This window comes from Cotesia glomerata, linkage group LG6 (genome assembly GCF_020080835.1).
Source record: "Cotesia glomerata isolate CgM1 linkage group LG6, MPM_Cglom_v2.3, whole genome shotgun sequence".
Classification (NCBI taxonomy): Eukaryota; Metazoa; Arthropoda; class Insecta; order Hymenoptera; family Braconidae; genus Cotesia; species Cotesia glomerata.
Window position 1 is genome coordinate 1,359,262 of NC_058163.1, and position 16,956 is coordinate 1,376,217.

The window sequence follows — 16,956 nt, forward strand, 5'->3', positions numbered from 1 at the left end:
GGCAACACTAAGCGCGGCAAATTTAAAAATGACTCTTAAAAAATTTATTTTAAAAAATATTACACTTATGGAGATCCATGCGAAGGAGTAAAATTTTTAAAACTAATGGAATTATCAATTCATATTTTTTAATTTATTAATTGTTTGTTAGAATAGACTTGAAAAATAATTATTCAAGATTTTATTGCATAAAATTGTTTTACAAAAGGCTAATTTATTAGAAATTATTAAAAAAAGAGATTCCCAAGAGTATTCGACAAAATGGCGAGTGGAATTCCCGCACCACAAAATGGCGGCTAATACCAAGCGCGGCAAATTTAAAAATGACTTGGAAAAAATTTATTTTAAAATGTTACATTTAAGGAGACCCACGCGAAGTAGTCAAATTTCTAAAACTAGTAGAATTATCAATTTAGAATTTGTTTTAGAAAAAAAAAATTTTTTATTACTTGTTTGTTAAAATCGACGTAAAAAATAATTATTCAAGTTTTTATTGCATGAAATTGTTTTCTAAAAGGCTAATTCATTCGAAATCATTAAAAGAAGAGATTTTTCAAGAGTATTTGACAAAATGGCGGCTGCGATTCCCGCGCCGTGAAATGGCGGCTAATACCAAGCGCGGCAAATTTAAAAATGTAGAGAATGTATTTTAATAAATTATTTAAGGAGATCCACGCGAAAATTTTTAAAACTTCCTGAAAATTCGTAAATTTTACGGAGCCTAATAATTAATAAAATTAAAAAACAAGTTTCGGGGATTTTAATTAATTAATTGGGGTAAATATTGTAATTTTTACATGAATGGAGATACCACCAGCCGGTATTTGGTTAAAAATTTAATGCAATCAACGATTTAAAAAAAATTTAATTTTCATTGAATTTGATTGAAAAAATAATAAGCTTTCGATCAAAACAATAAAAAAAGTAGCTTTCCGAACGTATAACGGAGATATTGTATATTTTTTATGAAAAATCACTCGGAACTTGCGTTCTAAAGTCTTGTATTTGACTTGGCAACACCGCTTGCGCAGTTACTCATGCGCATAAGTAACCGCGGTTTTTTAAATGCTAGAAATCTTAGTGATTTTAGTTAGACAGTAAACATAAATAAATTTGAAGGTTAGGGACACTTTTTTAGTGTTGTCAAGTATATTCCGGTATTTCAGAGTGCTATATTTTTTATTAGTCAATTAAATGTTAATAATTATTAAATGATTAAATTTTTCGGAAATTTCCTCAAAAATGTTATTACTTTTTAAGAAATTAATTTTAAGATAACAAAAATATTTCTACGTATTATTGTTTTAGACATTCTTTACACTAGGAGGGTACTTGAATCTCCTTAATTATTCCAAAATCTAACTAAAAATAATTTCTACAACCGGAACAAGATAGTAAATGACACCGGATATTTCAATTATCTAATTTTGATCTATTGAATTAATAGGAAACAGGAAACTAGTTAATTATCAATTCAATCCTGTCTTTAATATTTTCTTCATTATAGATTTTCTGACTCGCTAGACACCGGAACTATTTAGCAACCCTCTTCCGTTTTATTTTTATACATCCAACCCTTATTCAAAATTCTATTATTATTTTATTTATATTTCCTCTTCGCATAATTTTTTTTTCCTTAAAATTAATTAATTAAATTTTAATAGAATAAAATAAATACCTTAAAAAAATCCCACGATGTTTTTTTTTCTAATTTTTCAAATTTTTTCAAACCTATTAATTTAACACATCAATAAAACAAATTAATATTTGTGATAAAAGTTTTTTTATTTTTCTCAAGAAAATGAATAAATACCTTGGCGTTAATTAATAATTAACAAATTAATGAGTGTTAATTTATAATAAAATTAAACAGTAATTTTAAAAATACTGAATAATTTTTCACGACCTGTTACAAGCGGCAATCAGCATCTGCTTTTCCTTCTCCCTCTTTCTGACAGTCTCGAGATTACGCTGCTTCCATGCACTTTTACGGAGTTTTATTGGTCGAGAGCCGACGTATCTTCCTGAAACACACAAATAGACACACAGTCATCGTATCAGTCTCTTTTGTGTAAACAATCGAATATTTAATCTGTCTAGCTAAAAAAAAATAATGAGTCAAATTATTGATGTCGAGAAAATTTATGTCACTGACACTAATTTTACATTCCTATTTCTTCATACTAATTTTAATCGTTTTAATTTTTAAATCTAGTAAAATTTAAGTTAACAGTGTTGATCGATTTTTAATTTTTGTTTTAAAAAATTGCATTTTTTAATTTTTATACCAAAATAAAATTCTGCTAGTAAATAATGGCTTTCGTTAAATTGCACTGTATTTTCTTAACTATTGACATTTTTAAAGATATAAGCTCATCTCGATGTTACACTTATCAGGAACTTTCATTTGAGTACCCACATGTATTTTTGACATATTTTTCATATATACATATATATAATATATATTTTAAATATATAAATATATATGAAAAATCGATGTGGGTACTCAAATGAAAGGTCTCGATGAGTGTAACATCAGGATGAGCTTACATCTTTAAAAATGTTAATAATTCACAAGAATGTCATTTCTTAATTATGCACATTTTTTAAAATATAAGCTAATTTCAATGTTACACTTATCGAGACCTTTCATTCAAGTACCTTCATGCATTTTTCATATATTTTTATATATACATATACATATATATAATATATATAAATATATGAAAAAATTGATGTGGGTACTCAAATAAAAGGTTTCGATGATTGTAACATCGGGATGAGCTTATATCTTTAAAAAATGTCAATAGTTCACTAGATACAAGGTCTTTTCTTCACTATTGATATTTTTTAAGATATAAACTCATTTCGATGTTACACTCATTGAGACCTTTCATTTAAGTACCCACATGCATTTTTTAATATATTTTTCATATATACATATAAACATATACATATATATAGATATATAAAATATATGAAAAATTGATGTGGGTACTCAAATGAAAGGTCTTGATGAGTGTAACATCGGGATGAGCTTACATCTTTAAAAATGTTAATAATTCACAAGATAGAATGTCATTTCTTAATTATTGACATTTTTTAAGATATAAACTCATGTCGATGTTACACTCATCAAGACCTATCATTCAAGTACCCACATGATATTTTTTATATATTTTATATATATGGTATTTGTGAAATATATAAATATATAAAATATATGAAAAATTGATGTGGGTACTCGAATGAAAGGTCTTGATGAGTGTAACCTCGAGATGAGCTTATATCTTTAAAAATGTTAATATTTTACAAAATACAAGGTAATTACTATATTATGTATGTAGAGATAGAGAATTTTGGAATTCAGTCTAAATACTGATCATAATAAATTAACTAGTGGTGAGAATGATATGAAACGAAATTTATCTAATAGATTATTTAAATTATTAAAAAAAAAATAAATTGTAGTTGCGACCCTATTTTAAATCAAAGAAAATATTTTAAACCAAGGATTTATTGACAAGCAACAGGTGAGTGCGTCAATTCCTTTTTTTCATTAATGCTTATGCCCTTCGAAGGTACTTAAGCTTCCTTTATACTAAAATACAATAAAATATAATAACCTAAAAATACAAAAGTAACGTTTGTTTACAAATAAATTGAAGTCATTAGCGCGCCTACACTTTTACAAGTTTATTTTTGGGACAATAATCAACAATGATTCGACGAAATTTATATTATCAACAAAAAATATATAAATTAATAGAGTACTTGCATTAATTTAATATCAGTAAAAATTTGTGTTTAAATAATAGAAAAAATTATGCTGAGTAACTTTAAATTTTTGTTCTGCAAAAATTGGATTTTTTTATAATTAATTTTGAAACCCCGATTTTTTTATGTAAAAAAGAATTATGATTGTTACGTCATTATATCTTTTGAGAGCCAATGAAAATCACGGTATACACTTGGAATTTCTGTACAGCGCCACCTTAAATAACAACTAAGTGACACACCTAACCTAAAAAATAACTATTAGGACATACAAGGAATTATTATTTATTATAAAGTTATTTTTTAATTAATAGACATTTAAATAAAAATATGTGTGATGAAGGATTAATTACAACCTATATTTGGTAAAACAGCAGTATATTTTTTTAAAAACTAACAACGCCAACATAAATATTTTTAAATTTCGCCGTGCGGTGGCGTTACTCAACTAACTGACGTCACTAGCCTTTGAATAAAGTTTCTAAAGAAGAAATTTAAAATTTAAAAATCACCCGAAAAATCAATTGTTAAAAAAATTTTCCATTTAATTCTCTCAATAACTTTCATTAAACTTTCCAAAAAAAAATAAAATCACATGCAAGTTCTCTATTAATTTCTACAGTTTAAAATAAACATTCAATTTTTAATCGTAAAATTCTGCAAAATATTATATTAATTATATTTATTTAAATTAATAGAAAAAGCTTTTCTGCACTCGTGTGTCAGCACACACTCTCTGCTCGTTGCGCCAACACACGCGCAGCCGAAAGCCCCCTCTATTTAATTAAATATATTTTCATCAGATGGCGCTGCAGTTATTTTCTTAAAAGTATTTTAAATAAATATTTTAGCGGCAAATATTTTTATTTGAAATTTCTTCTATTATTAAAAAATTTTTTAGACAAAATAGCGGATCAGCAGTGTAATTAAAGTCACGGAGCAAGGTTACACCAACCAATTAAATTACAAGAAGTAATTCTATCGGTCAGTACCTCAAACCCCATTCATATATCCGTTCACTTATTCATCATTTCCAAATTTTGTCTTTATAGCAATAAAATTTATCCAAAAAATTAAAATTCATTTATTATAATTCATTTCAATGGATAAATAATTCAAATGATTAAGATTCAGTTGATAAATATGAAGAAATATTATATTAAGTAGGGAGAAATACAGCAGAGGGAAGAACAAACTGTGTGATTGGTTAGTTTTCACCCAAATAAAATCCAAAGTTACCAAACATTTGAATTGAACCAGCATTGGACAATATTAAGAGGGGATAGAATCATGTCTGTAGGTAACCGGTATATATAAATAATAAAACGGCGAGTAATTCTGGTATATATAAGGGGTTGTGGGAGTTGCCAGTGGAAGTTGTCACCAACCACGGGGTTGAATGAGTTAACCGCGGATTCAAACGTTCGCGATTCTTCCAACGATAACGATATACGCTCTTGTTATTTATTTATTTATTTTTTATACGCTTTTTTTCAAGTGAATTGTGAAATTTTTTTCTTTAAATTTCAAGTAAGTATTTTCTTTTTTTCTTTATTCTTTTTTATTTTTTTATCATACTTAAGAAGTTGAATTTTATTTACAATTGTAATTTTCTATTTTTTTTTTATGATTAAAAATTCCAATTTTTTTTTTTAAATATTTTTATTCTGTAAATTAGTGTAAAAAATAATTTATAAAATTTAAAATATTGAATCATATTTTTAAATACTTTTTTTTAATATTAAAAAAAATTTTTTAATTATTTTTGTGAAAATTCAAAGAAAAATATTAATAATTTTAATTTTCTTCTTTTTTAATTCTTATTTATTTTTTTATCATAATTAAGAATTTGAATTTTATTTATTTTTGTAATTTTTTTATTCATTTTTTCCAAATTTTTACTTTTTATTTGAATAACAATTAAAAATTTTTTATTTTATATTTTTAATTTTTCTTTTCTGTAAAATTATTGTAAAAAATAATTATTGAAATTGAAAATATTAAATCATACTTTTAAATATTTTTTTTAAATATTAAAAAAATTTTATTATTAATTTTTGTGAAAATTCAAAGAAAAATATTAAAAATTTAATTAAAAAAATGCGTTTTAAAAATATATAAAATTTTATTTCAATAATTAAAAATAAATTTTTAATTATTAAAAATTTTAATTTTCTTTTTTTGTAACTTTCAATTTTTTTTTTATAAAAATTCTAATTTTTTTATTAGATGTAAAATAAGTATAAAAAATACTTATTAAAACTAAAAAAATAAATCATACTTTAAAATATTTTTTTCAATATTAAAAAAAAATTTTTAATAATTTATTAACAAATTCAATCTTAAAAATTTAATTAATAAAATGCGTGTTAAAAATAAAAAAAAATGATTATCATCAATAAATATAGCCTAGATGATTCAGATAAATAATTTAGAAACCTGTCACTTAAATTTCGAACAACACTTTAAATTTCTCTTTAAAAAAAAAAACAAAAATCAATAAATGTTAATATATTTATACACTAGAGGTAATAATGAAATAAATTATTAAGTAATAAATAAATATATTAATGTCTAAATATATAAATAAATATATTGAGATATTATTCTTAATTCGCCCACGTAAAAGTTAACGATCACAAGGCGCCAACCATTTACATTTTATATATTTGTTATAAATTTATAAATATACACGGAATTTATTTTAAAATAGTCGGACGCATTTTTAAAATGCTTTTACAATGTAAACATTACTAATAAAATTTATTTATAAAAAGAGAGTAGTAAAATATTTATTTTAACCTTATAAGAAAAAATTAATTAATTTGTTTTTATTTATTTTTTTTAGATAAAATGGTGAAGATGATAATAGTTTACTTCTTCAGTGTTAACTTAATTTTGATGAGTCAAAGCGCTCCAGTAGTTATGGAGGAAGAGATTAAGTGGAGAGAGAATACTCTGACACCTGTTTGGCTCCCGGCGGCACCGATTAGAAATGATCAATATCCGGTTGATTATAATTTATTGTAAGTAATTATAAAAATTTTAGATAAAAATATTTGATGCTAAAATATTTATTTAAAATACTTTTAAGAAAATAATTGCAGCGCCATCTGTTAAAAATATATTTAATTAACTAGAGGGGGCTTTCGGCTGCGCGTGTGATGGCGCAACGAGCAGAGAGTGTGTGCTGACACACGAGTGCAGAAAAACTTTTTCTATTAATTTAAATAAATATAATTAATATAATATTTTGCAGAATTTTACGATTAAAAATTGAATGTTTATTTTAAACTGTAGAAATTAATAGAGAACTTGCATGTGATTTTATTTTTTTTTTGAAAGTTTAATAAAAGTTATTGAGAGAATTAAATGGAAAATTTTTTTAACAATTGATTTTTCGGGTGATTTTTTAATTTTAAATTTCTTTTTTAGAATCTTTATTCAAAGGCTAGTGACGTCAGTTAGTTGAGTAACGCCACCGCACGGCGAAATTTAAAAATATTTATGTTGGCGTTGTCAGTTTTTAAAAAAATATACTGCCGTTTTACCAAATTTAGGTTGTAATTAATCCTTCATCACGCATATTTTTATTTAAATGTCTATTAATTTAAAAATAACTTTATAATATATAATAATTCCTTGTATGTCCTAATAGTTATTGTTTAACTTCCCGCTAAGAAAATCGAAGATTTTCAAAAATCGGGAAGTTATTGTTTTCACCCCGTTTTGCAAAAATCGAGTTTTCATCAGATCTCGACGTTTGAAGGTCACAGGAAGCTTTCCTGAATATCCCCGCGAGGTTGTCACGGTGTCTGTATGTATGTGTGTGTGTGTGTGTGTGTGTGTGTGTGTGTGTGTGTGTGTGTGTGTGTGTGTGTGTGTGTGTGTGTGTGTGTGTGTGTGTGTGTGTGTGTGTGTGAAAGTATGTGAAAGTATGTGAACCGCTTATAACTTTTGAACGGCTTGACCGATTTCATCGTGGTTGGTGCCATTCGAAAGGGCTTGACCAAACTTAGATTTTGAAAACTATTTGGACCGATTCAGATCAATAGATTTTGAGAAATCTTCAAAAAACTGAAAAAAAAATTTTTTTCAAATGTGGTTTTTTTGGAATAACTTTTAAACGGCTTTATGGTTCAATTCCAAAAACTAATCAGTTCTTAACCTCGAAAGACCACGACCACGTCGATCGCCACCAGTCCGGTCAAAATCGGTTAATTCGTTCGAGAGATATCGTGAACGAAAGAAAACCGAAAAAAGTGTTTTTTTTGGAATAACTCCAAAATTCCTAGCGTGATTAGTTCAAAATAAGAGATTCTTTATGAGGCTTAAAAAACTGCGTCGAATGCTGCCAACCGCGTAAAAATCGGTTTATTCATTCAAAAGTTATTGCGGTTTAAAAATTCAAAAAATAGTGTCTTATCAAATCCCTATCAGACTTTTGAGCTCGAAGAGCTCAAAAGCATAGAAAAGGTATCTTTTTGAGCTCGGAGAGCTCAAAATAACCCATAAATTGTATTTTTAAGCTCGAAGAGCTCAAAAACATCATTGGTGCAATTTTAAGCGCCTAAGTATGGAATTAGCGGGAAGTTGCAGGGATGGCCTTCAGGGTCAACCGTTTTCCTAATTTTTTTGGTTAGGTGTGTCACTTAGTTGTTATTTAAAGTGGCGCTGTACAGAAATTCCAAGTGTATACCGTGATTTTCATTGGCTCTCAAAAGATATAATGACGTTACAATCATAATTCTTTTTTACACGAAAAAATCGGGGTTTTTAAATTAATTATAAAAAAATCCAATTTTTGCAGAACAAAAATTTGAAGTTACTCCGAATAATTTTTTCTATTATTTAAACACAAATTAGTGATTTTAAATTAATCCAAGCTCTATTTTATAAATATAGAATATCAATTATAGGATAAAAATTTATTTAAAAAAGTTAAAGATTATAATTTTTTTTCATCTTTCAGAATGAAGCATAAAAATGAAGATAAAAATGATTGGGAAAGCAGATCAGTATACGGATCATTACCAGAGATTAAGTCAGCATTACCACGACAAACAGGAAATAGACCACCAAAGAAAGATTCTATTTTATCTCGCAGCTGGGGCGCAGGAGGATTACCTTTTTCTGTTCTTTATATGAACTCACGTGGGTCTAGAATTCAACCCACTGCTGGTAATTAAATTTAATTATTTAAAAATTATAAATTAAAACATGAAAGATATTCAAAACTTTTTTAGAATTTTATAGCAATTAAGGTAGTTTGGTCGTCGCAATCCGAGGTCAAATTAATAGATATTTTTTTTTTCTTTTTTGCAAGTGATCACTCGAAAAATAGCATAAAATATAAAATTATTGCTAATCAGAATTTAATTGAATAAATTCAATTGATAATTATGGTTAAATAATTATAATAATAAAACTATTAAAATATCAACTGACAAGTACTGGGATGTCACAAAACAATAACAACTGTTATAAGTTATGTAAGGTCGGTACTTAAAACAGTTGCTCACGGTGTTCATTTATTGTTGAAATTTGCAAATATCACTTCAATATATTAAATTTGCTATAATTTACGTGAGCTTTTAATGTATGTTTAATAACAATTTATTTTAATGCAAAAAAAACTTTATGATTATATTTCAATTTCAAATTTGCCGCGCACCAAGAAATCGCCATTTTTTCCCTGATAAAGATGGGGGAGTAATGTCTCTGACAAACAACAAAGATAGAAACCAATTTTTGATATTAAAAAATTAATTAAATTAAAACTATGTGGTAAATCGTTATCAAATTTTGATAGAATATGTATGGAACATTGTTCTATCTATTGGAAAATTTTTTTTATAAGGTCAAGTTGGCCGATTTTTTATAGATCCTCCATTTCCGGAGTTATTGAACAAAGACACTCATAAGAGATCGTGTATTTTTGCAAAACTTTAATTAATTATATCTATTTAACAGTGTGATAAATAAATCTGATTTTTTATCTATAAATGTATTAAATTATAATTTTTCGAATGAATATAAAAAAATATAGGGTCAAGTTGAAGTCATTTGGCACCCAAACTACCTTAAGTTTATTAAAAATTATTAATTTTATTAAAAATTATTAATTTTATTAAAAATTATTAATTTTATTAATTTTATTGAAAATGATTAATTTTACTAAAAATTATTAATTTTATTAAAAATTATTAATTTTGTTAAAAATTATTAATTTTATTAAAATTATTAATTTTATTAAAAATTATTAATTTTGTTAAAAATTATTAATTTTATTAAAAATTATTAATTTTATTAATTTTATTAAAAATTATTAATTTTATTAAAAATTATTAATTTTATTAAAAATTATTAATTTTATTAAAAATTATTAATTTTATTAAAAATTATTAATTTTATTAATTTTATTAAAAATTATTAATTTTATTAAAAATTATTAATTTTATTAATTTTATTGAAAATGATTAATTTTACTAAAAATTATTAATTTTATTAAAAATTATTAATTTTGTTAAAAATTATTAATTTTATTAAAAATTATTAATTTTATTAAAAATTATTAATTTTATTAAAAATTATTAATTTTATTAAAAATTATTCATTAAAATGTGAATAAAATATTTAACAAATTTTTTTTTGTCACGCAGATACGAAAACAACCACAAGAAAACCTATAGAGAACTCCTCTACAGTAAAAAATCGCGCAAATAGCCGCAATGAACCAGGACGACGACAATATTCAATTATACCACAATTGTTTATATCCTACGGCTGGAATCCATTTGGAAAATAGAAACCAATTGTCTCCCAATGAGTCTTTATTATAATCAACGTTTATCAATTAATCTCCCAAGGACTATTAATTTATTTTATCGTAATTGATCTCGGAATTCGTAATTGATCTCATTTATTTATATTATTTTTTGTAAATTTTTTTTAAATTATTTATTGTACTTTTAAAATAAAATTTTTTGATTGAAGTAATTTTTTTTTACTCAGTAAATCTTTTTTTTTTTAAATCGCAAGTACAATTCATTTTTTTGTGTGATTAAAATATTAAAAAAAAAAAAGAAACTCACCTCCCATCTCCTTCAGTGCCTTGCCGCAATCATAAGGATCTTTGAATGAAATAAATCCAAATCCTTTTGTCTTATTTGTCCGCTTGTCTCTGATGACCTTCGCGCGTTGAAAGCTTGGATATTTACTGAAGACTCTGACCAACATTTCGTCAGTGACATCGTTCCCCAAGTCACCGCAAAATAATCTGAAGTCATCTGTAAATATTGTTATTTATTAACTAGAAACTTTGCAGTCACTATGTGAACTATAAATAAATAAAATTTTGCTTGATTAAACAATGAATTTTGTTAACCTGTACTTTTTTAAATATTGAAGTTTTTAAAAATATAAGCTCATCCCGGTGTTACACTTATCAAGAGCTTTCATTTGAGTACCCAGATGCATTTTTGATATATTTTTCATATACACATTTATATAATATATATAAATATATAAAATATATGAAAAATTGATGTGGGTACTCAAACGAAAGGTCTCGATGAGTGTAATGTCAGAATGAGCATATATCTTTGAAAATGTTAATAGTTTACAAGATACAATGTCGATTCTTAATTATTGACATTTTTTAAGATATAAACTCGTTTCAATGTTATACTCATCGAGACTTTTCATTTGAGTACCCACATGCATTTTTGATATATTTTTCATATATACATATATATGATATATATATAAATATATGAAATATATGAAAAATCGATATGGGTACTCAAATAAAAGGTCTCTCTGAGTGTAATTTCGGAGTGAGCTTATATCTTTAAAAATGTCAATAGTTTACAAGATACAAGGTCATTTCTTAAATATTGACATTTTTTAAGATATAAACTCATTTCGATGTTACACTCATCGAGACCTTTCATTTGAGTACCCACATGTATTTTTGACATATTTTTCATATATACATATATATAATGTATATAAATATATAAAATATTGATGTAGGTACTCAAATGAAAGGTCTCGATGAGTGTAATGTCGGAATGAGCTTATATCTTTAAAAATGTAAATAGTTTACAAGATACAATGTCGATTCTTAATTATTGACATTTTTTAAAATATAAACTCATTTCGATGTTACACTCATCGAGACCTTTCATTTGAGTACCCACATGCATTTTTAATATATTTTTCATACATACATTTATATAATATATATAAATATATGAAATATATGAAAAATTGATGTGGTACTCAAATGAAAGGTCTCGATGAGTGTAACATCAGGATGAGCTTACATCTTTAAAAATGTCAATAGATCACAAGATACAAGGTGATTTCTTAATTATTGACATTATTTAAGATACAAACTCATTTTGATGTTACACTCATCCAGACCTTTCATTTGAGTACCCACATGTATTTTTGATATATTTTTCATATATACATATATATAATATATATAAATATATAAAATATTGATGTAGGTACTCAAATGAAAGGTCTCGATGAGTGTAATGTCGGAATGAGCTTATATCTTTAAAAATGTAAATAGTTTACAAGATACAATGTCGATTCTTAATTATTGACATTTTTTAAAATATAAACTCATTTCGATGTTTCACTCATTGAGACCTTTCATTTGAGTACCCACATGCATTTTTAATATATTTTTCATACATATATTTATATAATATATATAAATATATTAAATATATGAAAATTGATGTGGGTACTCAAATGAAAGGTCTCGATGAGTGTAACATCAGGATGAGCTTATATCTTTAAAAATGTAAATAGTTCACAAAATACAATGTCATTTCTTAATTATTGACATTATTTAAGATACAAACTCATTTTGATGTTACACTCATCGAGACCTTTCATTTGAGTACCCACATGTATTTTTGATATATTTTTCATATATACATATATATAATATATATAAATATATAAAATATTGATGTAGGTACTCAAATGAAAGGTCTCGATGAGTGTAATGTCGGAATGAGCTTATATCTTTAAAAATGTAAATAGTTTACAAGATACAATGTCGATTCTTAATTATTGACATTTTTTAAAATATAAACTCATTTCGATGTTTCACTCATTGAGACCTTTCATTTGAGTACCCACATGCATTTTTAATATATTTTTCATACATATATTTATATAATATATATAAATATATGAAATATGTGAAAAATTGATGTGGGTACTCAAATGAAAGGTCTCGATGAGTGTAACATCAGGATGAGCTTATATCTTTAAAAATGTAAATAGTTCACAAAATACAATGTCATTTCTTAATTATTGACATTATTTAAGATACAAACTCATTTTGATGTTACACTCATCGAGACCTTTCATTTGAGTACCCACATGTATTTTTGATATATTTTTCATATATACATATATATAATATATATAAATATATAAAATATTGATGTAGGTACTCAAATGAAAGGTCTCGATGAGTGTAATGTCGGAATGAGCTTATATCTTTAAAAATGTAAATAGTTTACAAGATACAATGTCGATTCTTAATTATTGACATTTTTTAAAATATAAACTCATTTCGATGTTACACTCATCGAGACCTTTCATTTGAGTACCCACATGCATTTTTAATATATTTTTCATACATACATTTATATAATATATATAAATATATGAAATATATGAAAAATTGATGTGGGTACTCAAATGAAAGGTCTCGATGAATGTAACATCAGGATGAGCTTATATCTTTAAAAATGTCAATAGTTCACAAGAATGTCATTTCTTAATTATGCACATTTTTTAAAATATAAGCTAATTTCAATGTTACACTTATCGAGACCTTTCATTCAAGTACCTTCATGCATTTTTCATACATAAATATATATAATATATAAATTTATATAATATATATAAATATATGAAATATATGAAAAATTGATGTGGGTACTCAAATGAAAGGTCTCGATGAATGTAACATCAGGATGAGCTTATATCTTTAAAAATGTCAATAGTTCTCAAGATAGAACGTCATTTCTCAATTATGTATCTATTAATATACATATTATTAATAAAATAATCACCTTCATCCCATTCAAGAAGAGAAGGATCTTCCCAGGTCTGACCACCAGCCATCCTGATGATCTTCTTATTCTTTTTGCCCTTGCCCTTAGGATGGCTCTCCTCGGCATTTGCATTCGCCATGATAGAGCTAGCCTTACCCTGGCTGATTGCCAGCTCGGCAGCGGTGGAGACTCCTTTTACTTTTGGTTGCTGCTTCTTCTTCAAATCTTCATCAGGTATCTTGGTGTTGATTATCTGCTCTATTATTTCCGGGTGGATCATTGGTGCTGCTGATGCTCCAGAAGACACTGACTCGTAGGATTTAGGGGTACCACTTAGTATTGAGTCGCTCATGTTTGTCATGTATGACGAATTTGATATTTGTCCGGATGTATATGATGCATTATTTGCTGAAAAAAAAAAAAAAAAAAAAAAAAAAAAAAAATTATACTTATTTTTATATTATTTTAAATTTTTATTATAATAAAAAATTCAAAAATTTATTTCAGGCGATAATTTTTTCAATAAAAATTAACAAATAAATCAAATATTAATTGCAATCCGCATAACAATTTTTTTGAAATTTTTGAAAAATGAATTAGCAAATTAAAAAAAAATTTAACAAAAAATTTTCTACGAAAATAATAATTATTTTGTTAATTTTTAATCTCATTAAATTTTTAGTAACCTTACTGCATCATAAATTACAATAATTAAAACTTTACAGCTTCTTTATTATTTATTGTATTTATTTTATTCGGAAATAAATAGAAAGATTAGGACTCAGGTCAAATAATTTAAACATCCGCTCTATTGTCTTCTTATCCCATTATCCTTTCTTTGTCTTTTTGTTGGAAATTGTTCTCGGAAAAAATTTGACTAAACTAATTATAAATTACACAGGTAAAAATGAAGTGCAATTAAAGGTTGGAATAATAATAAATAAAAATCTTAATTACTGATAATTTTCTAAGAAATTTTTTTTCTGCCAACTCATTTTTCAAAAATTTAATTTAAATTTATGAAAAAATGTTAGAGTATTAATATTAATGCACATTGCAGTAAACATTTATTAACTTTTAATTTGTTTGTTAATTTTTATTAAAAAAATTATTACCTGAAATAAATTCATCCACGTTTCGGGAAATTTCAATTAAGGCTGAGACTTTTTGCTATTATTAATTAACATTTTTGGTTATATTATGAGACCAATCGATTCAGAAAAAATTGAATTTTTTTATCATGTAAATTAAATTAATCTCTTATGAAAAATATTCTTATAGGAATCATTTAAAGTTGATCAAAGCTTTATTTGCAAAAGGTTTTTTTGTTAATAACAAAAGTATCTATTCACGGATTTCAGAGAATTTTGCACTGTTAAATTCGTCTGATTTTTCTCGATTTTTACAGTTTTAAAATTTATAGAGGCACTCATTGTCCACTAAGTTAAGTAGACTAAATCTTTAATTTCATAATTCTGGCTTGAGAGTTAAAAAATACGGTAAAATTGATAAAAACCTTTTTTGTAGGAAATTTAATTCTTAATAGAAATATTTCTTATCATTTTTATAGATCTTTAATATTTTAGCCAAAAACAGTAATTTAAACTTCAAAAGAAGTTTTATAATTCAATTTTTGAACTAAAAATTAAAATTGAAAAAAAAAAATGAAAAAAAATTGAAAAAAAAATAAAAACCTTTTTTGTAAAAAATTTAATCTTCTGTAAAAAAAAATAAATAATCTGATATGATTTTTTGATATTTTAAATTCTTGACCCAGAATTTTGAATTTAAAATTGAAAATTTTAAACTTTAATAATTTTTTATTCAATACTATTATTATTATTAGCGTTTAGCCTAAAAAATTTTTTCTAATAATAATAATAAATTTGTTGGAATGTTTATTATTATTATTATTGTTGAAAATTTTTTAAGAAATAAAAAAATAACTAATTAAAAAAATTTACCTTGTCGAGCAACTTGTGGAGGAATTAAAAGTGGTGGTGGTGGTGGAGGTGGTGGCGGGAATCCGATCATCGGAGAAAACGCCAAAGTAGCAGCAGCTGCTGCAGCAGCTACTGAAGGTGCTGGTAACTCATGTTGCTCCAATTGACGAGCTACCTGACTATAAGTATTAACCCCAATCACTGGACGCATTATTGTTGGCATCAGCTGACCTCCGATCTCCGCTTCGAACCTAAAAAATAATTCAATTATTATCTACTTATCAATTAATTTTCAAATTATATTTACAAATTTTTTATAAATAAAAAAAATACCAGCCTGCTCATTTCGTCCTCCATCTGCCTCAGTTTATCATTCATCTTGATAAATTTAACTATATAATCACCTTAGTTTTGTTAATAAAATATCAAAAGTGAGGTTATAAACACTTGATAAATTTTTTTTTTAATAAATTTATTTCTTAAATAAATTTAATAAAACCCACTTTTATTAAATAACAATAATTAATTTTTACTTTACTTATTAATAAGTAATTTATTTTTAAAACTTTCTTACAAAATTCACTTAGTAAAATTTCTTTCAACGATCCGCACTAAGCAAACGTTTACAAGCAAATGTGCACGCCAGTGCTGCCAGAGCTGAGCTATCTCATTGCCCGTGTGACTAGCCTCGATTACTGTAATGCACCTAATGCATCCAGCAGGTGACGCTACCTGTTATTAGAGCGCGAATTCAAATGAAATATTCAAATTAATAAATATTAATTAATTAAAATTAGTTAAATTTTATATTCGAAGTAAATATTCAAATCATTTATTTAATGCTTTTACTCTTACCAGTTGTGATTAACATCTTTTAGTTAACTCTGTTTTATTTACAAAAGAAAATAAAACTTTACAAAAAGATACAAAATAAAAAAATTAAAAAATCCAAGTAACCGATATGATTGTTTATGATTTTCGGAAATTAAAAAAAATCTTATTGTAAATTTAAAAATTAAAAAAAAAATTTTAAAACGTATTTAGTGTGCGTGGTTGCAAAATATTTTACTTTTAATGAAATTCGTAAAATCTATTTACTAGGACTTTAAAAAAATTGAAATACACAATGACGCAATACT

General features: G+C 25.1%; 2 protein-coding genes across 3 annotated transcripts; one reads left to right on the top strand and one right to left on the bottom strand.

The window, feature by feature from the left end:
• Nucleotides 1-1,805: 1,805 nt before the first annotated feature.
• LOC123267381 (RNA-binding protein 42) lies at nucleotides 1,806-16,549 on the bottom strand (the record flags this gene model as incomplete). The annotated part of the gene is given in 5 exon segments (XM_044731973.1): nucleotides 1,806-2,024; nucleotides 10,872-11,066; nucleotides 13,893-14,282; nucleotides 15,839-16,068; nucleotides 16,155-16,549. Coding segments are annotated over 5 exon segments (981 nt in total). The 3' UTR covers nucleotides 1,806-1,899.
• On the top strand, nucleotides 4,920-10,713 carry LOC123267385. 2 transcript variants are annotated; one of them, XM_044731979.1, is made up of 4 exons: nucleotides 4,920-5,307; nucleotides 6,626-6,803; nucleotides 8,750-8,958; nucleotides 10,440-10,713. In XM_044731979.1, exons 2-4 carry the CDS (start codon nucleotides 6,631-6,633, stop codon nucleotides 10,583-10,585), a joined length of 528 nt encoding a protein of 175 aa, XP_044587914.1. In that variant the 5' UTR covers nucleotides 4,920-5,307; nucleotides 6,626-6,630; the 3' UTR covers nucleotides 10,586-10,713. The 2 variants fall into 2 exon arrangements, with proteins under 2 accessions (XP_044587914.1, XP_044587913.1); XM_044731978.1 differs by lacking the exon at nucleotides 4,920-5,307 and having other exon boundaries at nucleotides 6,589-6,803.
• Nucleotides 16,550-16,956: the final 407 nt, after the last annotated feature.